Here is a 25,854-nt window from a genome sequence, read left to right as displayed (position 1 = left end):
GTACATGTGTGTGCATGTGTGACATCGCACACACCAGGCCCTTACTGGGTGCTGCCGGGAGAGGTCAGCAGAGCTGCAGGCACTAGAGCTGGGGGGGGGTGTGGGTGTGGGTGTGCACGCGTGGGTGGGTGGGTAAGGAGGGGGTATGGGGGGGGGGGTGAGGGTGTGCAAGTGTGTGTTTTGCACCGGGGGTGTGTGTATGGGTGTGCAAATGTGTGTTTGCACAGACATGCGTGTGTGTGTGTGGGGTGCGTGTGTTAGCCCGTGTGTGTGTACGGTTTGCTTGCACAGGTGCGTAGGTGTGCGTGTGCTTCCTTGCACAACTACGGGCGTGCACGCGTTTGCACAGCTGCATCCGTGCATGCACGTGTGCGTGTGCAGCACCCAGCACACCCCAGCACCACACACCCCTCCACCTCATGCGCACGCCTGTGCACCACCAACACGCGTGTGCACGCACCCTGCCACCCCGGGGCCTGGCCCCTCTCCCGCCGTGTCCCAGTGTGTCCCAGCACCACCACCAAAGAGTTAAGGTGTGTGTGGGGGGCCATGACCGCCCCCCACCGCCAGGACCCCGTGCTTCCTGCACCCCTTGGCTTTGAGCTGCCGTGGCCATAGGGTGCCGTGGCCATAGGGTACTGTGGCCATAGGGTGCCATAGCCATAGGGTACTCTGGCCATAGGGTGCTATGGCCATAGGGTGCTGTGGCCATAGGGTGTTGTGGCCATAGGGTGCTATAGCCATAGGGTACTGTGGCCATAGGGTGCCGTGGGCATAGGGTACTATGGCCATAGGGTGTTGTGGCCATAGGGTGTTATAGCCATAGGGTACCATGGCCATAGGGTACCGTGGCCATAGGGTGCTGTGGCCATAGGGTGCCATGGCCATAGGGTACTGTGGCCATAGGGTGCCGTGGGCATAGGGTACTATGGCCATAGGGTGTTGTGGCCATAGGGTGTTATAGCCATAGGGTACCATGGCCATAGGGTACCGTGGCCATAGGGTGCTGTGGCCATAGGGTGCCATGGCCATAGGGTGCCATAGCCATAGGGTACTGTGGCCATAGGGTGCTGTGGCCATAGGGTATTGTGGCCATAGGGTGTTGTGGCCATAGGGTGTTATAGCCATAGGGTACCATGGCCATAGGGTACCGTGGCCATAGGGTGCTGTGGCCGTAGGGTGCCGTAGCCATAGGGTACTGTGGCCATAGGGTGCTGTGGCCATAGGGTATTGTGGCCATAGGGTGTTGTGGCCATAGGGTGTTATAGCCATAGGGTACCATGGCCATAGGGCACCGTGGCCATAGGGTGCTGTGGCCATAGGGTGCCCTGGCTATAAGCTCCTGTGGCTTTAAGCTGTGGTGGCTGTAAGCTCCTGCGGCTATAAAGTAGCGTGTCTATAATCTCCTCTGTCTATAAGCTGCCGCGGCTATAAGGTGCCCGGGCTGTACGGTGCAGCGTCTATAAGGTGCTGTGCGCGGTGGCAGCCATGTGGGTCACGCTGCTGCTGCTGGTGGCCCTGGCCACGCTGGCGCTGGGGCTGGTGGCCCACCGGCTCCTGGCCCCGGCCGGCAACCCCTTTGCCCGACCACCCCCGGGGCCCCCCCGGCCGCTGGTGACGGACCCGCGGGTCCGCGACAAGGTCCTGAAGCGGGGTGAGTGCTGTCCGTCCGTCCGTCCGTCCGTCCCGTGGCACTCCGGGCGTGCTGTCCGTCCGCACGTCCCCGTGCAAGGATGGAGGTGTGTGTGGGGGGGGGGGGGGCGTTGCTCAGGCACACGCGTGTGCGCAGGGTTCGGCGCCCATCGGGTGCCACCGGAGCTGGACGCCGTGGTCATCGGCAGCGGCATGGGGGGCCTGGCGGCGGCGGGCACCCTGGCCAAGGCGGGCAAGCGGGTGCTGGTGCTGGAGCAGCACGACCAGGCCGGTGGGTGCTGCCACACTTTCCAGGAGCAGGGCAGCGAGTTCGACGTGGGTAAGGACACCCCCCTCGCCCCGGCACCCCCCCCCCCCGCTGCCCTCGGCTGCCTGCCTGCGCCCGGGCGTCCGCCTGGGTCCCTGCGTGCAGGCAGCGTGTGCAGGTGTGTGCAGGCAGCGTGTGCCTGCGTGTGCAGGCAGCGTGCAGGTGTGTGCAGGCAGTGTGTGCAGGCAGCGTGTGCAGGCAGCATGCAGGTGTGTGCAGGCAGCGTATGCATGCGTGTGCAGGCAGTGTGTGCAGGCAGCGTGTGCAGGCAGCATGCAGGTGTGTGCAGGCAGCGTATGCATGCGTGTGCAGGCAGTGTGTGCAGGCAGCGTGTGCCTGCGTGTGCAGGCAGCGTGCAGGTGTGTGCAGGCAGTGTGTGCAGGCAGCGTGTGCCTGCGTGTGCAGGTGTGTGCAGGCAGCGTGCAGGTGTGTGCAGGCAGTGTGTGCAGGCAGCGTGTGCCTGCGTGTGCAGGTGTGTGCAGGCAGCGTGCATCTGTGTGTGCAGGTGTGCGCAGGCAGCTTGTGCAGGCAGTGTGTGCCTGTGTGTGCAAGCAGTGTGTGCAGGCAGCGTGTGCCGGCAGCATGCAGGTGTGTGCAGGCAGCGTGTGCCTATGTGTGCAGGCAGCGTGCAGGTGTGTGCAGGCAGCGTGTGCCTGCATGTGCAAGCAGTGTGTGCAGGCAGCATGTGCCTGCGTGTGCAGGCAGCATGCAGGTGTGTGCAGGTGTGTGCAGGTGTGTGCAGGTGTGTGCAGGCAGCGTGTGCAGGCAGCGTGCAGGTGTGTGCAGGCAGTGTGTGCCTGCATGTGCAGGCAGTGTGCAGGTGTGTGCAGGTGTGTGCAGGTGTGTGCAGGCAGCGTGTGCAGGCAGCGTGCAGGTGTGTGCAGGCAGTGTGTGCCTGCATGTGCAGGCAGTGTGCAGGTGTGTGCAGGTGTGTGCAGGTGTGTGCAGGCAGCGTGTGCAGGCAGCGTGCAGGTGTGTGCAGGCAGCGTGCAGGTCTGTGCAGGCAGCGTGCAGGTCTGTGCAGGCAGCGTGTGCAGGCTGCATGTGCCTGCGTGTGCAGGTGTGTGCAGGCAGCGTGAGCCTGTGTGTGCAGGCAGTGTGCAGGTGCATGCAGGCAGCATGTGCCTGCATGTGCAGGCAGCGCGTGGGTGTAGCTCAGTCTGTGTGCATGCAGGGTGGATGTTACCTACCCTGCCGTGTGTCCTCAGGCTGGTTGCACTCCTGCGTGTGTCCCTGTGCAGCGGGGTTGCAGGCTGGGTGTGTTTGCAATGTGTGCATGCAGTGCCTGTGTGCACGCAGTGTGCGCAGCGTGCCCTGCTTGCACATTCAATCAGTGTGTGTGCACTGTGCACACATGCGTGAGGTGCCTGTGCCTGTTTACAGCATGCACCGGCCAGTGTCTGCAGTGTTTTTGCAGTGCATGCACCGTTCCTGTGCAGCATGCGTGCACTCTTTGCAAGCAGCACATGCGCGTGCAGCACCTGCAGTGCTTTTGCAGCGAGCGCGCTGCTTGCACACCCTTCGTGTTTGTTCGCAGCGTGCCGTGCGAGTGTGTCCGCACAGCCTGCAGCGCGTTTGCAGCGTGCGCGCCGTTTGCACGCAACGTATGCGCACGCATTGTGCGTACAGTGAGTCCGTGCGACGCCCGTGCCGCTTGCGTGCAGCGTGCGCGTGCAACGCGTGTGTCCGTGCAGCGCGCGCGGGCGGTACGCGTGCCGTGCTCGCAGCCCAGGCCACGCCGCCACCCCTCAAGGTGACCCGCGGCGGATGACGGTTAAACACTTAATTCCCCCATCTGTCACCCTGGGGGGGTCCCGTCACCCCCCCCCCCCCGGCCCCGGCCGGCTGACCCCCTGGGACCCGCAGGCATCCACTACGTGGGGCAGATGCACGAGGGCAGCATGCTGCGCGTGGCGCTGGACCAGCTGACGGACGGGCAGCTGTGCTGGCAGCGCCTGCCCGATCCCTACGACGAGGTGTGCCTGGGTCCCCGGCGCTACCAGCTCCGATCCGGCAAGGCCGCCTTCGCCGCCGCCTTGGAGGAGCAGTTCCCCGCCGAGAAGGCGGCCATCAGGGAGTTCATGAGGCTCTCCAAGGTGGGACACCCCCCCCCCCCCCCCGTCGGGGATATCCTTCCGTGGGTGGTGGCGCGTCCCCAGGGTGCGGAGTTGGGATTATTTCAGCTCGGACTGGCCAGCTTGGGATGCGGGTGTGGGGATGGTGGTGGCGGCACTGGTGGGTCGTGGTGGGGACGTGGGTGATGGTCATGGTGGGGAAGGGGCAGTAGGAATGTTGGGAACAAGGGTAATGGGCATGGAGGGGACACAGGTGATGGGCATGTTGGGGACAAGTGTGATGGGCATGTTGGGGACACAGATGATGGGCATGGTGGGGACAGAAGTGATGGGCATGGTGGGGACACAGATGATGGTCATGGTGGGGACAGAAGTGATGGGCATGGTGGGGACAAGAGTGATGGGCATGTTGGGGACACAAATGATGGTCATGGTGGGGACAGAAGTGATGGGCATGGTGGGGACACAGGTAATGGGCATGGTGGGGACAGAAGTGATGGGCATGGTGGGGACAGAAGTGATGGGCATGTTGGGGACACAAATGATGGTCATGGTGGGGACAGAAGTAATGGGCATGTTGGGGACAAGAGTGACGGGCATGGTGGGGAAGCGGCAGTGGGAATGTTGGGGACAAGTGTGATGGTCATGGTGGGGACACAGGCATTGGGAGTGGTGGGGACAAGTGATGGGGCTGGTGGGGACATGGCTGGTGGGCATGGTGGGGCTGGGCGCTGGGGACACGGGTGGTGCTGGGGTCACGGCAGTGACAATCACGAGGACGTGGTGCTGGCAGTGGCCACCATGGAGGTGGCCGGAGGTGACGCGGGGCCGGTCCCCGCGCAGATGGCCTCGCGGCACGTGGCACTGCTGGCGGTGCTGAAAATGGTGCCGCGGTGGCTGGCCGCCCTCCTGGTCCGCACCGGCCTCATCTACTGGATCTCGCCCGTCTTCCGCTTGGCGGCCACCAGCCACAGCGAGGCCGTGGCCCGGCTGACGGCCGACCGCGACCTGCGCGCCCTGCTCAGCTACCTCTTCTACGGTCAGGGGGCCGTCGCGATAGGGAGGGGGCCGTCGCGATAGGGAGGGCACCATTGCGGTAGAGGAGGACCATGTCGCGATAGGGAAGGGAACCACGGTGATGAAGGAAGGCTCTGTTGCAATAGAAGAGGCTGCGTCGTGATAGGGGAGGGCCATATCACGATAAGGGAGGGCCATGTCATGATAGGGGATGTCGCCATCATGATAGGGCTGTATTGTGATGGGGAGGGCTGCATTGCAATAGGGCAGGCTGTGTCATGATATGGGAGGGCCACGTTGCAGTAGGGGAGAGCTGTGTCGCGACAGGGGAAGGCTGTGTCATGGTAGCAGAAGGATACATTGTGATAGGGGAGGGTGCCCTCACGATAGGGGAGGGCTGTATTGTGATAGGGAGGGCCATGTTGTGATAGAGGAGGCCATGTCACAATAGAGGAGGGCTGTATCACGAGAGGGGAGGGCTGTATCACGATAGGCGACAGCTGTATCGTGATAAGGAGGTCACAATAGGGGAGGCCGTATCGCGATAGAGGAGGCCATGTCGTGATAGGGGAGGGCTGCCCCGTGTCGGGGCGGGGCCTGGCTGTGCCTGTCCCCCCCCATCGTGTGTCCCCCTCCCTGTCCCCAGGCACGGCCCCGAGGGACTCCAGCTTCCTGGTGAACATGCTGATGGTGCACCACTACCAACGGGGGGCCTGGTACCCGCGGGGGGGGGCCAGCGAGATCGCCTTCCACGCCGTGCCCCTCATCGAGCGCGCGGGGGGGGGCCGTGCTGGTGCGAGCCCCCGTCACCCGCATCCTCGTCTCCCCCGCCGGCACCGCTGTGGGTGAGCGCTGACCCCCCTCTCCCCGTCCCAGCCCCCCTGCCGTGGTGGGGGGGACACACAGGATGGGGACAGGGTGGCAGTGCCCTGTGCCCCCCCCCCATCACCCCCCCCGTGCCTCCCAGGGGTGGTGGTGCAGAAGGGGCCGAGCGAGGAGGAGGTGGAGATCTTCGCCCCCCTCGTCATCTCCGACGCCGGCATCTTCAACACCTTCGGCAAGCTGTTGCCCCCCCCGCTCCGCAGCCACCCAGGTACCCTGTCCCTATGTCCCACATCCCTGCGTCCCCCGCATCCCTGCGTCCCCAGCATCCCTGTGTCCCCAGCATCACCAGTGTCCCCAGCATCCCTGCATCCCTGGTGTCCCCAGCATCCCTGCGTTCCCGTCCCCAGCATCCCTGTGTCCCCAGCATCCCTGCGTCCCCAGTATCCCCAGTGTCCCCAGCATCCCTGCATCCCTGGTGTCCCCAGCATCCCTGCGTTCCCGTTCCCAGCATCCCTGTGTCCTGGTGTCCCCAGAGTCCCCAGCATCTCTGTGTCCTCAGCAACACCGGAGTCCCCAGCATCCCCATGTCCCTCGTGTCCCCATGTCCCTGGTGTCCCCGTGTCCCCAGCATCCCTGGCGTCCCCGGCGTCCCCACATTCCCAGCATGCCTGTGTCCTTGGCATCACCCACATCCCCAGCATCCCCGTGTCCCTGGTGTCCTCAGAGTCCCCAGCATCCCCGTGTCCTCAGCATCACTGGAGTCCCCGGCATCCGGATGTCCCTGGCATCCCCACATTCCCAGCATCCCTGTGTCCCTGGCATCACCAGTGTGCCCAGCACCACCAATGTCCCCAGCATCCCAGTGTCCCCACCTTCCCCACATCCCCAGCATCCCTGGCATCCCCTCCGCAGGGACAGGGTGTCATCTCCCACATCCCAACCCACGTTCCCGCAGGCATCCGCTCCCGCCTGGCCATGGTGCGACACGGCATGGGCTCCTTCCTGGTGTTCGTGGGGCTGCGGGGCAGCGCGGCCGAGCTGGCTCTGCCCGCCACCAACTTCTGGATCTACCCCCACAACGACCTAGACGCCATGTAAGGGGTCCCCGGGCACCCCGGGGTGGGTGCACGGCGGGTGGGGGTGGGGGGGGGTGCATGGTGGGTGCATGGCTCTGCCCGCAGGATGACCCGCTACGCCGCCCTGAGCCGTGACGACGTCCCCGAAAACCTGGCCATGATGTTCATCACCTTCCCCGCCGCCAAGGATCCCACCTACGAGCAGCGGTACCCAGGTACGGAGTTGGGGGGGGGTCCCCAATGTACCCCCACCCCCCCCCAGCTTTGCAGCTCCGATCCGCTCGGCTTTGTGGGCTCTGAGGCTCCTTAATCCCACCAGCTGGGATTATGGGGTGGGCACCGCCGCCACCACCGCCACGTCCCAGGGTGACACCGGTACAGGGGTCCCCCGCAATGGGAATGGGGTTGTCACCCCCTCCTCGCAGGCCGGTCGTGCATGACCATCCTGACCATGGCGCGGTACGAGTGGTTCGAGGAGTGGGCCGGGGACCCGCGCCAAGCACCGGGGCCCCGACTACCAGCGGTACAAGCTGGCCATTGCCCAGCGCCTGCTGGAACGGGCACTGCAGCGCTTCCCCCACCTCCGCGACAAGGTGACGGGGGTCCCCGTGGTGTCCCCTGCCACGTGGGGTGCCCAGCGGGGAGAGCGCATGGTGGGGACGGGGTGCTCTGCAGGGATGGGGGGGGGGGGGTTGTAGGGATGGAGTCCCCCAGTGCCCTGTGGGGTTGGGGTACCCCTTCAGAGGTGGGGTGCCCCACAGGGATGGGTGCACAGTGGAAATGGGGTGCACAGTGGGGACTGGGTGGCCTGTGGATTTGGGGTGCCCAGCAGGGTTGGGGTGCCCAGTGGGAATAGGGTGCCCTGTGTGGGTGGGATGCCCCGTGGGAATGGGGTGCCTTGTGGGATGGGACGCCCCACAGGGTTGGGGTGCCCCGTGGGCACGGGCGCAGAGCGGACATGGAGTGCAGAGTGGGGACATGGGTGCCCAGGTGGGATGGGGTGCCCTGCAGGGATGGTCCCCGCTTGGTGGGCATGGGGTCCCCAGTGGGGATGTGCCCAACAGGACGGGCTGCCCTGTGGGGTTGGGGTCCCCCGTGGGGATAGGGTGCCCTGCAAAGCCATGGGGCATCACAGCCCCCAGGATTTTTGTATGGGGCGGGCACCCACCAGGTAGACTTGGACCTGCTGTTTGGTGGCATGGGTGTCCCCTGCGTGTCCCCTGTTCCCCATGCACCCCCACGTGCCCTGCGTACCCCCGGGTGTCCCGTGCACCCCGACGTGCCCCAAACGCCCCTGTGCCTCTGACCGGGCAGGTGGATTTCGTGGAGGCGGCGTCGCCGCTCACCAACCAGCACTACCTGGCGGCTCCCCGCGGGGAGATGTACGGCACCGAGCACGACGTCGGCCGCTTCAGCCCGGCCGTGGTGGCCGCCATGAGAGCCGAGACGCCCGTGAAGAACCTCTACCTGACGGGTAAGGGACCCGTGTCCCCATGTCCCCCTATCCCTCTGTCCCTCTGTCCCCGTGCCCGGCTCCAGGCTGCAGACAGTGTCCCCAAGGGCTCCCTGCAGCGCGGGACGTCCTCTCGTGGCGGCGGCCGGGTCCCTGGCGGTGGTGGCTGTGTCCCCCACGGGGGTGGCCGTGTCCCACCGCGGCTCGTCCCCAGGGCAGGACGTGTTCAGCTGCGGGCTGGCGGGTGCCCTGCACGGGGGGCTGCTGTGCGCCTCCGCCGTCCTGGGCCGCCTGCTCTACCTGGACCTGCTGCTCCTCAAGAAGAAGATCAAGCGGCGCCGGGGCCGGCAAGCGGCACGAGTGGCCGGGGACACCAGCTGTGGGGATGGCCCCGTGCCGGGGAACGTGCTTCCCGCTCAATAAAGCCTGATGTCCCGCTGACCCGGGCCTGTCTCTCGCGGTGGGGAGGGGATGGGATGCAGGTGGAAATAGGATGGGATGGGGATGGGATGGGGATGAGGATGAGATGGGGATGGGGATGGGAATGGGGATGAGGTGGGGACAGGGATGGGGATGAGATGGTGATGGGGACGGGGACAGGGATGGGGATGGGAATGGGATGGGGATGGGAATTGGGATGGGGATGGGGATGGGAATTGGAATGGGGATGGGGATGGTGATGGGAATGGGGATGGGGATGGGGAGAGGGATGAGGATGAGATGGGGATGGGGATAGGGACAGGGATGGGGATGGGAATGGGATGGGGATGAGAATTGGGATGGGGATGGTGATGGGAATGGGATGAGGATGGGGAGAGGGATGAGGGTGAGATGGTGATGGGGACAGGCACAGGGATGGGGATGGGAATGGGATGGGGATGGGGAGAGGGATGAGGATGAGATGGGGATAGGGACAGGGATGGGGATGGGAATGGGATGGGGATGAGAATTGGGATGGGGATGAGGATGGTGATGGTGATGGGAATGGGATAGGGATGGGGACAGGGATGAGGATGAGATGGGGATGGGGATAGGGGCAGGGACAGGGATGGGGATGGGAATGGGATAGGGATGGGAATTGGGATGGGAATGGGATGGGGATCAGGACAGGGATGAGGATGAGACGGGGATGGGAATGGGATGGGGATCGGGATGGAGATGGGGATGGGGACAGGGATGGGCATGGAGATGGGGATGGGGATAGGGATAGGGATAGAGATAGGGATAGGGATAGGGATGGGGACAGGGACAGGGTGTCAAGACCCTGGCTGACACACACTCACATGCCACCTGGCAAAGTCCATGCAGTGCCAGGGTGCACCCACAACTGGGGGTGTGTGCAGGGTGCAGAGCCCCCCCCGCTAAACTTTCCCCCTTCTCCCTCTGTACCCCCCTGAACCTCCCCAGCACCCCAAAACCCGCATAGCAGGGAGCTCTTTCACACTTTTTAAAATAATAAATAAAGACACCCCCCCTCCCCATGCTCTAATGACATGGTTTGGGGGGGTGTGGACCCAGGTGTCTTGGGGGGGGGACATGGACCCAGGCATCCAAATGGCTCCTTTTGGGGCCATCTGGATGCCTGGGTCCATGTCCCCCCCCGCAGTGAAGGGTAGCGTTGTCACCAGGCTGTCCTCGGGGGGGTTCACCCCTAGAAGCTGGTCTGGGTAGCGAAGGGGGGCTGAGCCCCAGGGCCGCGGCCACATTCGGGGCACGGCCCCTGTGGCAGTGGGTAGAGGAAGGGCTTCGCCGTCACCTAAGGGTGAATGGGGGTCAGTGGGTGGGTGGGGGGGGCATGTGGCACCCCCCTGGCTCCCAGGACACCGGGGTCCCCAGGGGAAGGAGGGTACCCCCACCACAGGGCTGAACTGGGTACCCTCTTTGGGACATAGCAAGGCAGGGTGCATGGGAGTAGGGGAGGGTGCCCCTGGCTTGGGGGGGGCTTGTGGGTCCCCAAAGTCCCCCCATGCCCTGCTGAGCCCCATAGCCCCACCACCCCACACCACCAGCACCCACCACCCCATAGCCCCAGCACCCACCACCCCATAGCCCACCGCATTCGCCCACGCCAGGCTCAGCCGGGTGCCCAGCACCCACTGCTGGGTGGGACCCACCTCGCTGTAGGGTGGGGGCTCCAGGCCCACGGGGATGGCCCCACCGGGCAGACTGGGAAGCGCAGGCATGGGGGCCAGCGGGGGGGGGCACGGGGCCCTGGGGGTCCCCGTAGGGCGGTGGGGGCACGGGGTCGTGGCAGAGCTTGCGGCAGCCGTAGAAGATCATGATGAGGAACGTGATGGCTATGAAGATGATGATGATGATGATGAAGAACATGATCCTGAGGATACCGAGAGGTGTGTGCTGGGGGCTGGCAGGTCCCCCCCCTCCTTGGCACCCCGGGGTGCCTGCCCCCACCCAGACCCCCCCAGCCCTGTCCCCACAGCTGCAGGGCTCACGGGGCCTCTCCCAGGTCCCCATCCCACAGCCCCCATCCCAAGGGACCCTTCCTGGGCATGGCACCCTCTTCAGGTTGCCCCTGGCCTCTGTCCCCCCCCCCCGTCCCCCCCCGCCAACAAACCCAGGCGTCCTGGCATCTCCTGGCACCGCCGTGCCACCCTCCTCGCCAGAGCCAGACTATGGACCCGGGCGCCCGGGGCACCCCGCTCCCTGCGCCCAGCACCCAGATGCCCTTTGCACCCTCCCTGCCCCACTGCGGAATTTGCCCTGGGTGGGGGCTTGGGGGGGGACCCCTGCGGTGAGGCAATTTGGGGTGAGTTGGGTCACTTCGGGGGCTTTTTTAGGGGTGGTATTATGACAAGGGGTGCTGGCACCCTGCTGTGGGGTGTTGGCCCCCAAACTGGGAGTGGGGGGCTGAGGTCATCCCGCTACTCGGATGGGGGTCCCCGAGGTGCTGGGGGGGTCTCCGTCCTGGTCTGTGTGTCTGTCTGTCCTCTGGTGCTCGGTGCTGCATGTGGGGGGGGGTTCATGGCACGTCGCGGGGTGTCCCGCTGCCAGCCCAGACGCCTGGGTTCCTCGGTGATGGGGGTCCCACACTGAGGGGGTGCAATAGGGTCCCCAGGGACTGGGTGCTTCTGATGTCCCCCCCTTGGGGTGGGCTGGGAAGGGGGACGGGGGGGGCCTCATCCCACCATCCCCACCCTGGCTCCTCTCCTTCCTGCAGCCTGCCACCCCCCCTGCATCTCCCCTTCCACCCCTCCTCCGTCCATCACCCCTCCTCTGGTCCTCCCTCTGTCCATCCCTCTCTCCTCAGGCCCTCCCTCACCCCTCCTTCCATCCCTCCTTCCCCTCCTTCCGTCCCTTTTTCCCCCATTTTGGGGAGCTCAGGGGGACCCGGTTCAGCTCAGCGTCCCCATGCCCTCCTCGGGGGGTCCCCAGTCTGGGGGACACATCCGGACTGGTCCCAACCGCTGCCCTTCCCCACCCCATCTGGCTCCCAGCTGTGGGCTGGGTCCCTTCCCCGCTGCTGCTGATGTGGCAGCCAGCGCGGCTCCGTGTCCCAGTGTCCCCAGTGCCACGGCCACCCCGGGGCTGCATTTCCCATTTGGGGCTGTTTCCCCAGTTCTGCTCCCTGGACCCTCTCCCCACCCCAGATCCAGCTGCGTTGTCGTCCCCCCCCCCCCCCCCCCCAAGTTTGGGGGTCTCTCTTGTGGCCATTGCTGAGCCCTGGCTTTTTGTGGGGAGAGGTTTTGGGGTGCCCCCACATTGATTTAGGTGGGGGGGATGCCAGGGAGATGCTGGGGCTGGGGGTTGCTGGGACAAGGGAATGTTGGGGTGATGCTGGGGGATTACAGGGACTGGGGGATGTTGGGGAGCTGCCGGGGCTGGGGTATACTGGTTTGCTCCCAGTGGTCCCATGGGATATTTTGGTGATGGTGGGATTTGGCACCAGAGCTGGGAGGGAAGCCCTGAGCCCTGCGGGGGGGGGGGGGGGGGGGGGGGGGGAAATCACCCACCTCCCCACTGGGCAGGGAAGGATTTCGGGGCTCTCGCCAGGCTGCGTCTCCCCCACTTCCCAAGGGACAGGCCTCTCCCTTTGGCGGCAGAAAGAGCCACGTCTCCCCAGCCGTGGGACCGGGAGCAGCGCCCGGGGGCTGCCTGGGGGGGTCCTGCCCCCCCCCCCCCCCCCCCAGCAGCCCCAATCCCCCCCCAGAACCAGCCACAGCAGGGTCAGGCAGCCACCGGTTCTGGGGGGGGGGGGGGGGAACCCCAACTGTGGCACCCCCGGGGCTGGTGGGGCAGCAGGAGATGGAGCCTGGGGGAAGGCAAAGGGCTGGGGAGGAGGAGGAGGAGGAGGAGGAAGAGAGACCGGGAGCAAAGCTGGAGTCAGGGAGGGAGCGAGGATGGGACGGGAAGGAGGGATGGGGACGGAGGGTGATGGGGGGCTCTGTCCCCTGGGAGTCCTGGCCAGCCCGGGTACCCCCCCCCCCGCCCACAGCCCCTTCGGGGAGCGGCTGGGCGGGCGCTCGTGGGAGGGGGTGTGGGTGCACACGCGTGTGCATGGTACACGCGTGTGCTTGTGCTCAGTAGTGGGGGTGCGTGCAACGTGGGGGTGGGCACGATGCGTGTGTGCAACGTCTCTGTGTGTGCCACGTGTGTGTGCGCACTGTGTGCGCAACACATGTGCTCTGTGTGCGTGCAACGCGCGTGCAACGTGTATGTGCTGTGTGTGTGCACTGCAGCTGCGCGTGCCCACCAGGGAAGCGCCCACATCAGCGTGTGCGTGTCTGTGCATGTGCGGCGCACACTCGTGGGGGGGGGGTGTCTGTGCACACGTGTGCGTGCAACGTGCGTGTGCGTGTGTGCAGTGCATGCTCGGCGTGTGGGGAATGGGCACAAGGGATGCTTGGGGTGGCTCACGGGGTGCAGGGGGTGGCACAGGGGCTGCCCGGTGTTGCACATGGGGTGCGCAGGATGGCACTGGGGATGCTCAGGGTGGCACATGGGGTGCGCAGGATGGCACTGGGGATGCTCAGGGTGACACATGGGGTGCGCAGGGTGGCACATGGGGTGCGCAGGATGGCACTGGGGATGCTCAGGGTGGCACATGGGGTGCGCAGGGTGGCACTGGGGATGCTCAGGGTGGCACATGGGGTGCGCAGGGTGGCACTGGGGATGCTCAGGGTGGCACATGGGGTGCGCAGGGTGGCACTGGGGATGCTCAGGGTGGCACATGGGGTGCCCAGGGTGGCACTGGGGATGCTCAGGGTGGCACATGGGGTGCGCAGGGTGGCACTGGGGATGCTCAGGGTGGCACATGGGGTGCGCAGGGTGGCACTGGGGTTGCTCAGGGTGGCACATGGGGTGCGCAGGGTGGCACTGGGGATGCTCAGGGTGGGACATGGGGTGCGCAGTGTTGCACATGGGTGGCACAGGGGACTCCCGGCGTGGCACAGGGGATGCCCGGGGTGGCACAGGGGATGCCCATCCATGCGCACCCTCTGGTCGTGCCCTCCTGCCACGCCAGACCACATCCCAGGGCTGAGGTGAGGGTGAGGAGCCGCTGGTGAGGCTGAAGGAGCGGGATCGTCTCGCAGGTGTGAAGAGCCACCGAGCTGCCGGCTCAGGGCCATAAGCTCCCCAAAGCCGATCAGCGCCCTGAGCCCTGTGCCGGGGCGGCTGCTGGCGGCGCTGCCGTGGGATGTGCCTGGGGGGCTGCCCCACGCCGTGCCCCCCAGCACCGAGATGGCGGGTGGCAAGCGGGTGAGTTGCCCAAGGGCAGGTGGGGAAGCGGTGGCAGAGGGGACGCCGCCGGTCGGGGGGGGTGACAAGGGGATGGTTTGGGACTGATCCTCGGTGCTGGGGGAGAAGGGGGGCTCAGAGCCCCCGGGGGGCTGGGGGTGATGGGGCCATGGGGTGCTGAGGTGCTGCCCTAAGCAGGATCATCCCCCTAAGGGGTTTATGGCTGCCCGGGGCACGGGGGCTCCGCTGCACGGGCCACGGGGCGGCTCCGGTGGCGTAATTGGCTCAAGGGCTTAACGAAGGATTTGCCGCCACGCGTCCTCCTGTGCCCCTGGTGGGTCCTACATCGGAGACCCCCCAAAATCAGCCTCTGGCTGAGGCAGAGCCTCCCCCAGTCAGGTAAGACCCCCCCCCCCCCCCCATGCTCCAGCCCTCCCAGCTGCTCCCAGTTTGCCAGGTCTCTGCTGCCGACCACGGGGCTCCTTCACCCCCTTGGGGCCGGCCAAGACGGGGCTACGGGTGCCTGCACCCCGTGCCCACCCCGGGGCCAGGGCTCTGGGTGTACACCCACCCCTGAGGATGAGAGGGTGCCCGGGGCTTTTTTTGGGCTCCTAATTACACGCCAGCCACAGGCAGGGTAGAATTAAATCCAGGCTGGAGGCAGAAATAGCCGCGAAGCCAGGTGGGTGCCGGCGGCCAAGCCCGGCTGGACACGCGGGCACCAAAACGGGGCGGGCGGGTGGTTGGTGTTGTGCGTGCACACGCACGCACACATGCATGCACACATACACGCACACGCATGCACACGCATCCCCCCGGCACACGGAGCCCCTCCCGGCCCCATTGATATCTCCCCGTACCCGCAGGGACCGGGATCCCAGCCCCGTGCCAGCTGCCACGGTGCCACCGGCTCCGGCGGGCACAGCCCTGCCCTGGCAGCGGGGACAAGCGTCGTCCCCAGCCGCTGTCCCCAAATGACCCCGTCTCGCCACTGCCAGTTTCCCAGCCCAGGATGGCGGCGGCGGAGCCGGGGAAGGGGAGGGGGGGGGGGGAATGGCACTGGGCAGCCGGGCACCGGTGCCACCCTGGCACAGCCACGCCAGGGTGGGACACGCCACCGTCCCCATCGTGCCACGAAGCGGGAGGAGCGGGGTGGATTCTGGGCTCCCCGCTCGCCTCCCGCTCTCTCCCCCCCCCCCCGCCCCGCCGCCTCGCTCGCTTTTGGTTGACTTGGCGGCCCTGCCGGCGCTCGCAGACATGCGGTTGCGTAAGCGGCTCTGTCGTGGGCCCCCCGAAAACGTGAGAACCGGCTCCGGCTGCGGCAGGAGCCTCCCGGCGGGGCACGGCCGGGACCCCGCTCGCTGCGGCCAGCGGCGGGCATAACCGGCGTGCCTCAGTTTCCCCGGCAGGGTGGGGGGCCTGGGGGGGGGGGGGGGGCCGAGACGCCGTCGCGCAGATGGATGCGCCCGACCGTGTGTCCCTGTCCCCTTCCCAGGACTCCTCACGCCATCGGGCGCGCGCACACACACACGCTGTGCTCGCCGGCCCCGCGCGCACAAGCGCGCACGAGCGTGCGCGAGCGCGCGTACGCCCGAGATCCCCCAAACGGACCCGGCTGCTGCTCCTGGGGACAGGGACGCCGCAGAGGGGACCGTGTGTGTCTCCGTCCCTATCCCTGCACCCCGTCCAGGCCACCGTCACCCCGACCCCCTCCCCCCCCCCCAACTGGCCCCGTGCCCCCCTTCCCCACCGCGGCCCCTCTCCCCTCCCTCGGCCCAGCCTTTTCCCTTCCAGCTCTGCTGTTTGAAGCTATTTTTTCCACAGCTCCTGCCAAGAGCCGCTAATGAGAAACAAACGGGCTCCTCCGACCACTGCTGCTCCCAGCCCACACACCTCCGGCTGCCCGTCGGATGGAGCCGGAGCACCGTTCTCCTGCGGGCACTTCTGTCCTGCCCTCCCGGCACCATCCCTGGGCATCTCCAACCTTCCCATCCAGCCGCCATCCCAGGGCATCTTCATCCTGCCCAGCCGGCACCATCCTGGGTATCTTCATCTTGCCCATCCAGCCACCATGCCAGGTCACCTCCGTCCTGCCCAGCCGGCACCATCCCTGGGCATCTCCATTCTGCCCATCCAGCCACCATCCCAGGGCATCTTCATCCTGCCCTTCCAGCACCATCCCTGGGCATCTCCAACCTTCCCATCTAGCCACCATCCCAGGGTATCTCCATGCTGTCCTTGTGCTACCATCTCTGGGCATCTCTGTCCTCTTCATCCAGCCACCACCACCAGACATCTCTGTCCTGCCCATGTGCCACCATCCCTGGGCATCTCCATCCTGCTCATCCAGCACCATCCCAGGGTATCTCCATGCTGTCCTTGTGCTACTATCTCTGGGCATCTCCGTCCTCTCCATCCAGCCACCACCACCAGACACCTCTGTCCTGCCCATGTGCCACCATCCCTGGGCATCTCCATCCTGCCCTTCCAGCACCATCCCTGGGCATCTCCGTCCTGCTCAGGTGCCACCATCCCTGGGCATCTCCATCCTGCCCATGTGCCACCATCTCTGGGCATCTTCATCCTGCCCATCCAGCACCATCTCCAGGCACCTCCATCCTATCCACATGCCACCATCTCTGGGCACCTCCATCCCACCGCAGCGCAGAGATGGGCCAAGGAAAGGTCCCACCAGCCCCCAAGCACCGTGTATCCCCACAGCAGCCTCCTCCGCTGCATCCTTCCCCGCGGGGACGTGGCTGTGGCCAGGGCCGGGTGCAGGATTGGGCCGGGCGCAAGAGCGATGCAGGAGGCGGGAGGGACCGAGGCGCGAGGGAGTCCCGAGCTGTCCCCCCCCGCCGGGTCCCCCAGCCCCCCCCCGGCCGCCACGGGCTCAGCCGGGGCCGCAGCCAAGCCCGTGCTGTTCCAGTTGGCCCTGGCCCGGCCCCGAGTTATCTGCAGCTCCACAGCGGGTCACATTTTCCACTGAGTCGTGTTTGTGTTTGAAAGGCGGCTGGGAGGAGGGGAGGAGAGGAGGGAGCGCGGGAGAAGGGCAGAGACCCCCTCGGATTCGGAGCGCGGGAATGGGGGACGGGGTTGGGGGGGGGAAGGTGCATTTATGGGGGTTGGGACGGGAACAGGATTTGTGCCCAGGGAGGGAGGGTTGTCCAGGGATGGGAGCAGAAATCAGAGGTGGGAGCGGTACGAGGGGATGGGACTGGTAGTGAAGATGGGAGCGGTACCCGGGATGGGAGCATGGCTCAGGATGGGCACATCACCTGGAGATGGGAGTGGTACCCAAGGGTGGGGACATTAGCCGGGGATGGGAGCGTCACCTGGGGGTTGGGAGGACAATTTGGGTGTGGGAGCATTCCTCAGGGATGGGAGCAGTACCCAGGGATGGGAGCAGAACCCAGGGATGGGAACAGTACCCGGTGATGGGAACAGTACCCGCTGATGGAGCAGTACCCGCTGATGGAGCAGTACCCGGTGATGGAGCAGTACCTGGTGATGGAGCAGTACCCGAGGATGGAGCAGTACCCAGGGATGGGAGCATCACACAGAGATGGCGCAGGCGTCGTGCGAGCCGAACTCTTCTGCTCCCCTTTGTCACGGCCTTGAGGCTCCCGGGGCAGCCGTGGCCGAGCCAGCCCCCCCCCCCCCCCCCCGGCGGTTGGCTCCCCTCAAAGCCACCTCCTCATCCTCAGGCTCTCCAGGACCCCAGGGAGGCAAATGCCCCCATTTGGGGCTCACCCCACGGCTGGGGCCGCGGGGCCGGGATGGTTCCTCGAGCGAGCGAGCGGCGGCCAGGCGAGGGCTCGGCTGGCGCGTGCCGTGCGCGCCGGAGGGGACGTCACCGGGGCCGGATCCTCGCCCTGCTTCCTCGAAGGAGCCGGCCGTTGCCTGCCAGGGTGACGCTGGCGGCTCGAGGCTGACCTGGTTTTTCTCCTCCAGCCTTTTCTCTCTCCGGCATCCCTCCGGCCTGGCCTGGCCCCGGTGCAGAGCGAGCGCCGAGCGCGCCGACGGCTTCCTGTGGGGGTGGAGGAATTTGGCACCCGGCCGGCGGGGCTGAGAGCCGGACACCGCGCACCGCCCGGCAGCGCAGCCCACCCGGCACCGCCAGCCCCGAGCGCCGGCCGTGGGGAGATCCGTCACCTCCGCCGAGGACGTGCCCGGGGGTCGAGTCGTCTCCCCCCGGCCCTGTCGCGACGGGGACGTGGCCCGTGTGGGGCGACGGTGGCGAGGGGGTGGCCCGCGTGGGGCTTGCTGTGTGTGCAGCCTCGAGCGTGCACACGCGTGACACAGGCATGTGGATCTGGCTGGTGCTGCCCAGCACACGCATGTGCACGAGCAGCGGTTGCACGCGCAGGGGTTGCACGCCCAGGGGTTGCGTGCGCAGGGGTTGCACGCGCAGGGGTTGCATGCCCAGGGGTTATAGGTCCAGGAGTTGCACGCACAAGTTCGCACGTGCAAGGCTTGCACGCACAAACCCACAGCCCTTCTCTGTCCCCTTCCCTCAACCCCTGGGGTGGCTGGGAGCAAAATGTCCTGCTCAGCCCCACTCCCAGACTTGTGTCCCTTTGGGACGTCTCCGTGTCACCGGGGGAGTGCACTGAGGGACTAAGGTCCTGGCTGTGACCCTGTGGTACCCGAGCATTCCAGGTAGGGGGGGGGAACGGAGATCCTTATCCCACCTTGCTGCCCCAGGGACCCCCCCAGGGAAGCCCCAGGACTTTGGGAGATGCTTTTCTCTGCACTAAGCTCGGCTGATCCTGACACAGCCATGAGAGCAGGGAGGGGACGGTGTGGCGTGGGGCCTGGCGGTGGCACACCCAGGGTCGAGGCATCTCTGGCAGGCTCGAGACAGCCGGTGACGGCAGAAAAAGGCAGCAGTGTCCTGCCACATACCATGACCCGCCATGGTCCCCAAGGAGATCTTGGACACGGCAGAGGCTCCAGCTTCCCTCAGGCTCTGGCTTGGGAGCAGAGACAGTGAGTTTCCCAGTCTGACACGCTCCATGAGATTGGGTTTGGGGCCAGAAGGCTGGGGGGGGGGGGGGGGGGGGGGGCGCTCAAGCCCCTATTAGACATCAGAGAATCCCCACCGCTTCCCCAGAAGCAGCTGCACGGCAGTGAGGGCCGAGAAGCTGTGCCGGCAGGACCTGACTGTCCCCGTCCCCGTTCCCATCCCCGTCCCCCCCTCCCAGCCTGGCCAGGCAACTGGAGCAGGAATGCTCAGGGAGCTCAGCCCGGGCGAGCGCCCAAGCGACTCCTGGCAGCTCCCCGGGGACGGGAGCCGGGGGCTGCTCCAGCTGGAAGCACCCCAGGGTGCTGCCGCGGGCAGGGCGATGGGGACCCCGGGGAAGGTGTGAACAGGGGCCTGGCTGCGGTGAGAGGAGGACGGAGGGGATGGCCGGAGCGGCTGATGGAGGCACCGACGGAGGAGAGGGGACGGATGGAGCAGAGAGAGGGAGGGATGAGTGCGTGGGTATGGAAAGGGAGGGGTGGAGGGATAAATAAATAAAGGAATGTGAAGTAGTAGGATGGATGGAGGGATGGAGGATGGGAGAAGGGACAGGTGGAGGAGGACAGAGGGTGGCTGGAGCGAGGGACGGCTGCGTCACGGCCGAGGAGGACATATAACGGTGTGGCATCGACACACCCGAAAAGCAAAAAGCCACCCTTGGTTTCACCGCGAAACCCTTTTATTCCTTCTCTGCCCCCAAACCCCCTCCCTTCTGCAGGGCAGCACTCGCTCCCTGCCACTACCCGCCCCGTCGGAGCTGTGCCCATGGGTGCCGCGGGCAGCGGTGACATCCCGCCGGCTCTCGGGGACGGCAGCCACGGTGTCCCCGCGGCGGGGTCCTGCGTGCCCGGGCTTGTAGGGGCTGACATCCCGGGCCGGTGCCCACGGGACGCGTTCGCTCCCCGCCGTGCCCGCGGGCAGGGGTGGGGGACGTGCCTTAATCTCGCCCTGACCTACATAGTAGGGGGGGGGGGAACCGAGCAGCACCTGCGGAGCTGGGACCGCCTGCCCCGGTGCGTTCTGCCCCACGGCCGGCGGCACCGTCGTGTGCCGGCACCGGGGACGGGCACATCTTGGGCAGGCGGAGAGGGCTCTGATCGTGGTACAGCTAGGGGTACGGGGCAAGATGCTGCCCATGGTATAGCCGCAACACTGCTCACGGTATGGCCCCGACGCTGCCCGTGGTATGGCTCGAATGCTGTCTGTGGCATGGCATTGCATATGCCCAACGCTGCCTATGGCACGGCCCCAACGCCGCCCATGGTATGGCTCCAGCGCTGCCCATGCTGTGTCCCCAAGGACTGCTCATGGCACAGCGTGGCACATCCCGGTTCTGCCCGTGGCACAGCCCAGCCCTGCCCGCGGCACAGCGTGGCACATCCCAGCCCCGCTCATGGCACAGCGTGGCACAGCCCAGCCCTGCCCGTGGCACAGCGTGGCACAATCTCAGCCCTGCCCGTGGCACAGCGTGGCACATCCCAGCCCCGCTCATGGCACAGCGTGGCACAGCCCAGCCCTGCCCGTGGCACAGCGTGGCACAATCTCAGCCCTGCCCGTGGCACAGCCCAGCCCTGCCCGTGGCACAGCGTGGCACATCCCAGCGCTGCCCAGTCTCCTGCCAGCCCCTCGGGACGATGCCCGGACGGGTGGGCCCTGGGCTGCAGCCCCCCCCCCCAGGGGTGAGCAGGGTGGGGACCAGCCCAGAACAAGGCAGGGGGGCCCTCCCTGGCCCCCCCCCCCCCCAGCTCCCGGCATAGCTCCTGGGCCCCCCCTCTGCCTGCCGACGTGGAGGCTGTGCCGGAGACGTGTCAGCGGTGGGGTGGAAGCCAAGGGCATCGCCTGCGCCTGCCCCCAGTTTCGGGGGGGGGGCGAAGGCCGTCAGCAGCTGCCCCGCCAAGGGAGGAGGCACCGGCCGATGGGGGCCAGAGGAATGTGCCGGGCACCGAAGCCGCTCGCCGGATCCCCGCCGGCCGGCCTCCATCGTCCCCGTCCCTGTCCCCGTGTGGGGACGCGTCTGCTTCCAATTAGGGCTCGTGGTATGGGGCCACGCCGGGTGGGCTGGGGGGGGGGGGGGGGGAGCTGGGGGGGGGGGACCCCCCTGCACCCCACTGCAGCCTCTCCTAGGGATCTGTGTGGGCACCAAAGGGGGGGATCCCGGTGCTGGGCACAGCCCGTGACACGACACCAGCTTGGGAATGCCGTGGGCTCCATCGCAGCCCCTCTCGCCCCGCCGTGCCTCAGTTTCCCCTCCCAGGCGGGTGCACACGTATGCATGGGCAGGGACGGGACGAGCCCGGAGTTTTTCGGGGAGGGGGGGAGAGGAAAGCACTTTTTTACTTTTTTTTGGCTTTGCCCCAATTTCATCCTTTTGAAATCCTTTTGTTGAGCGGCCCCGCCCCCTCCCGCACAGACCACGCCTACACAGTGGCCCCGCCCCTTCCCCATCCCCCCCCAACACCCCCCCAACACCCCCCCCCCCCTATATTTCCACGATGGCCGGATCCTGCTGCCAAAGCAGCAGAGCCCAGCCCCGGTGGCTGGGGACGGGACGTGGCGGGGATGGATGGTGGGGGGGCTCGTGGGGATGGGGGACCCCATGGGGATGGGGGGGGACACCGTGGGGCTGGGGGACATGGAAGAAATTGGGGGGACCCCATGGGGTGCAGTAGGCTGTGAGGGAAGAGTTAACCCCCCACCTCATCCATGCTGGTCCCCCGGGTAGGGAACTGGGATGAACTGGGGAGGGAGGGCTGGGAGGAAGGTGCTGACGTGGGGCTGGGAAGCGGCTGGGGAGGAGGAGGAGGAGGAGGAGGAGGAGGAAGAACTGAGGCTGGGCTGCAGCATTGCTGCTGCTTGGGCTGAGCTCCAGCTGGAGGGACCCCTGGTCGGGGGCGGTGGAGCTGGAGGGGCCGGGCTGGGGGGGGCCAGGCTGGGGCCACCGTCCCAGCTCCCCCTGCCAGGCCCCAGCTGAGCCCTGCCTTCCACTGGGATGGACAAATCCTGCCCCCGCAGCTAGGCCAGGCCTTCCACCCCCCAGAACCTCCCAGCCCCACGGATCCCGGGACCCCCAGCTTCGGGGACCCCCCCCTTCCCAGGGACCCATTGCTCCCAGCACCTCCCTGGAGCGTGGCGTGCCCATGGCTGGGGCTGGGGGGGGGGGGGGGGGAGGTTAGGGGACCCCCTGGGCTGTGGGACCTCAGAGGACCGGTGTCCTCGCACCACCCGGGAACATCCACCACATCCACATGCTGCCTGGCCTCCAGCCGTCCGTCCATCCACCCACCCACCCCTGCCACCTCTCACCTGTAAGTCTGGAGGACCCCAGCCCCCAAATCTGAACTGAATCACTCCTAAGAAGATAAACCCCCAAAACACCCCCCCAAGAGCCCACCCCCCAGCCCAACCATCCAGCAATGTCAACCCCAACCCAAATACCCCAACCACCAACCCAACATTCCCAACCACCAACCCAAATACTCCAGCCACCAACCCCAACCCGACGACCCCAACACAACCACCCCCCCAACCCCAGTGCAACAACCCCAACCCAACAACCCCAACCACCTAACTACCCCAGCCCAGCAACCCCAGCCCAACAACCCCAGCCCAACAAGCCTGACCCAACAACCACAACCCAACAACCCAACAACCAACAACCCCAACCCAGTAACCCCAACCACCAAGCCCAGTGCAACAACTCCAACCCAACAACCCCAACCACCAACCCCAATGACCAACCCAACAATCCCAACCAGCGCCCAACTCCCTGCTGGGAATAACACCCCCCTCGCCCAGAACCAGCAGTGGGGGGATTGGTGTCCGACATGCCCAATGTCCTTTGGGAACCAGGGAGCTGCCACCCCTCTTGCTGGCAGGGGACACCCCACAGCTCTGCCCCCCCCCCCCCCCCCCCAAAGCCATCAAACCTTCAGCCCTGCGAGTGCCGGAGCTCCCCCCAGCCCCCCTGGGTGGCTCCTGGGGTTTGTAACACCCCTCCCAAAAGATTTTGGGGTACAGCAGCCCCTAGGGTGCCCCCCACACACCGGGGTCCTGTCGGTCGGAGACGACGGTGGGTGCGAGGTGGGTGCCGGCAGCCCCACGCCCCGGCCACGTGGCACCGGAGCCACCGTCCCAGCCAGGCCCCGGGCGCCCGTCCAGCCCGCGGCGGATGAGGTCACTCGACGAATCTGCGCTGGGAGAAATCCCAGCCAGGCTCCGGTGCCGGCCGGCAGCGTGGGGAGCCCTCGCATCCCCATGCCCATCCCCATCCTTGTCCCTGTCCCATTCCCCATCCCCATTCCCCATCCCCATCCCCATCCCCATCCTTGTCCCTGTCCCATTCCCCATCCCTGTCCCATTCCCCATCCCCATTTCTCATCCCCATCCCTGGGGAAATGAATCTGGCAGCTCCTGGGGATGCTTTTCCTGGAGGTGCAGGGACGAGAGGGTGGGGGGGCTCCCCTTCAAAAGGACCTGGGGGGGGGCTGTGGGGAGGCGGGAGGTGGGGTGCTGAGGGTAGTCCCGCATCCCTTCCCAGTCCCACAGTCCAACTGGGATAGGGCTGGGGAGCATGACCCCGTCCCCGGGCTGCCCCGGGGGGGGGTGCAAGGGGCCGTGCGCAGGAGCAGCAAATTCTTCAATGAAACCAAAAAGGAGAAAAAGGGGGGAAAAAAGCAAAAAAACCCTAAAAGCGAGCAGGGAAGCGAACTGGCAACGGAAAATGTTCAGCGTGGAGCTCGGCCCTCAGAGTTTCCATCCCGGCTCTGCGAGCCCAGACGGCGGGGGCCCGGGCTGGGCTGCTGCTCCCAGCCTGGGAAACGCCCCCCCCCAAACTTCCCTTCCCCCCCAAAATCCCTGCTGACCCCTGGGAGTTGCCCCCCATCCATCCTCAGCTCGGCTCCGGACCCCAACCCTGGAATGTGGGGGTGCAGATGGGGTGGGACGAGCCCCCCAGGAGGGACCCAGCCCTGGGAGGGGGCAAACCCAAAAACCCCAATCCCACCAGACCCATCCCAAGCAGAGGAACCTCCATCCCACTGAGCAGGATGAGGTTGTCACCTTCACGTCCCCCTCTCAAGCTGTGGGGGTCCCCGTGCCACCTCCATGGGGATATGAGCATCCTATTTTTGGGACCCTCCCGGGCAGCCGGTGCCCCCGCCGAGGAGCGGCGTGGCGCTGGCAGCCCAAAGGCCAATTAAGCAATTTGCCCTGCCTGCTTTGAGCGGCTGGAAATAGCCGGGGGAGTCGTTGCCCGTGATTACGGGGTTTTGCCCTGCCTGCCACAATTGAGGGTGCCGAGGGCCGGCCGGCCACCAGGAATAGCCGGGGCGGTGCCGGGCTGCGGGCTGCGGCCAGGCTGGGGGAAACTGAGGCACCGAGCTCCCACCACGTCCCCGTGGGGGGATGAAAAAGGGGGAGCGAGGTGTTTTGGGTTTCAAGCGTGGTGGGGAAATACCCGCCGAGGGGCTTCGCGGTGCCGGTGGGGTGGGTCGGAGCTGGGTTTGGGGACAGCGGGGACGCCGGGGTCCCTTGGGAATGGGGGGGTTCCTGCAATGGGGACCTCAATGGGGTCAAACCCCCCCCCCATGGGGTCAAACACCTGCGTGTCACCACCTCGCGGGACACCGGCTGCCACCGTCCCCATCCTCACCCGGACCACCAACCCCGGGCGAAGCCACCGAGCTGGGGGGAACCCCGGCATCCCCGGTGGGGACCTATGGGACCGGGGCTGGGTGCGGGATGGGGAGCGGGGCGATGGTTGGGTGGGGGGGTTGGTGGTGGTGGGGGGGGGGGGGGGGCCTGGTGTGGGGCTGGCTCCCAGAGCTGCCGAGTGGGGAATGGGGAAAGGGGGGGGGGGGGCTGGAGAAAAAAAGGGAGTTAATCCGATCCATGTGTCTGCGCTGTCGAGGGGAGTTAACTCACACCAGATGCCGGCGTCTGCTCCAGCTCTTCTCAGCACAGGCAAACAAACCCCAGCACCCTCCTCCCCCCCCCCGACCCCGCCAGCCCCTGGCCCCATCAGCTTTGTTTTTCAGTAGGTCCTACCCAAAAGGGGATGGGGGTGGCCGGGGGGGGGGCTGGCTGCCCTCCCTTGCCCTCGGTTCCCCCCCATCCATGGGGCAAGCCCTGCCTTGGATGAGGTCACTGAATTTTTTTGGGGGGCAGCCACCGACTTTTTGGCGTGACCATTGAGTTTTTGGGGTGACCAGCGAGTTTTTTGGGGTGACCACTGTCTTTTTGGGGCGGGCGCCTCTGTTCACGCACCGCCAGCTGCAGGTCCAGTTCGCACCAGTGAAACCAGTCTGGGGTGTGCGGGAAAGGGTCTCGGATTCCCCCAAAGGCTGGGGCTGGCGGGAGGCGGCTGCGGGTGACAAGCCTCCCATCCCGATGTCCCCAAGGAGCAGGACGGTCCCAGGCGGGTACCACCACCCCGGGCAGGACCCAGCATCCCGGGCATCCCCCATCCCGCACCCCGCACCCGCAGGAGCCGGCCCAGGCCTATGCTTGACGTCTCCCATTCCGCTTCCTAGGATCCTAATGACTTTTCCAGGCTTTTTTTTTTTTTTTATTATTATTATTATTCTTATTATTTATTATTATTTTTTTTAAGTGGGATTTCTTCCCTTTCCCCTCCCCGTCCCCAACCGCTGCACAGAACCCTCCTGCATTCCTGGGGCGGGCGGCCGGGGGCTGATGAGGTGGCATCGTCCCGTTCCCCCCCCCCC

At 66.4% G+C, this 25,854-nt stretch overlaps 1 protein-coding gene across 1 annotated transcript; it reads left to right on the top strand.

Annotated features, from left to right (window-relative positions):
• The first annotated feature begins 1,403 nt into the window (after positions 1-1,403).
• On the top strand, positions 1,404-8,839 carry LOC115344351 (all-trans-retinol 13,14-reductase-like). The gene is given in 13 exon segments (XM_030021509.2): positions 1,404-1,654; positions 1,790-1,972; positions 3,827-4,056; positions 4,879-5,074; positions 5,699-5,829; positions 5,831-5,897; positions 6,020-6,145; positions 6,833-6,971; positions 7,059-7,168; positions 7,379-7,443; positions 7,445-7,546; positions 8,268-8,427; positions 8,621-8,839. Coding segments are annotated over 13 exon segments (1,884 nt in total). The 5' UTR covers positions 1,404-1,488; the 3' UTR covers positions 8,830-8,839.
• Positions 8,840-25,854: the final 17,015 nt, after the last annotated feature.

Source organism: Aquila chrysaetos, chromosome 8 (genome assembly GCF_900496995.4).
Source record: "Aquila chrysaetos chrysaetos chromosome 8, bAquChr1.4, whole genome shotgun sequence".
Classification (NCBI taxonomy): domain Eukaryota; kingdom Metazoa; phylum Chordata; class Aves; order Accipitriformes; family Accipitridae; genus Aquila; species Aquila chrysaetos.
This window is presented reverse-complemented; position numbering and strand designations above follow the sequence as displayed.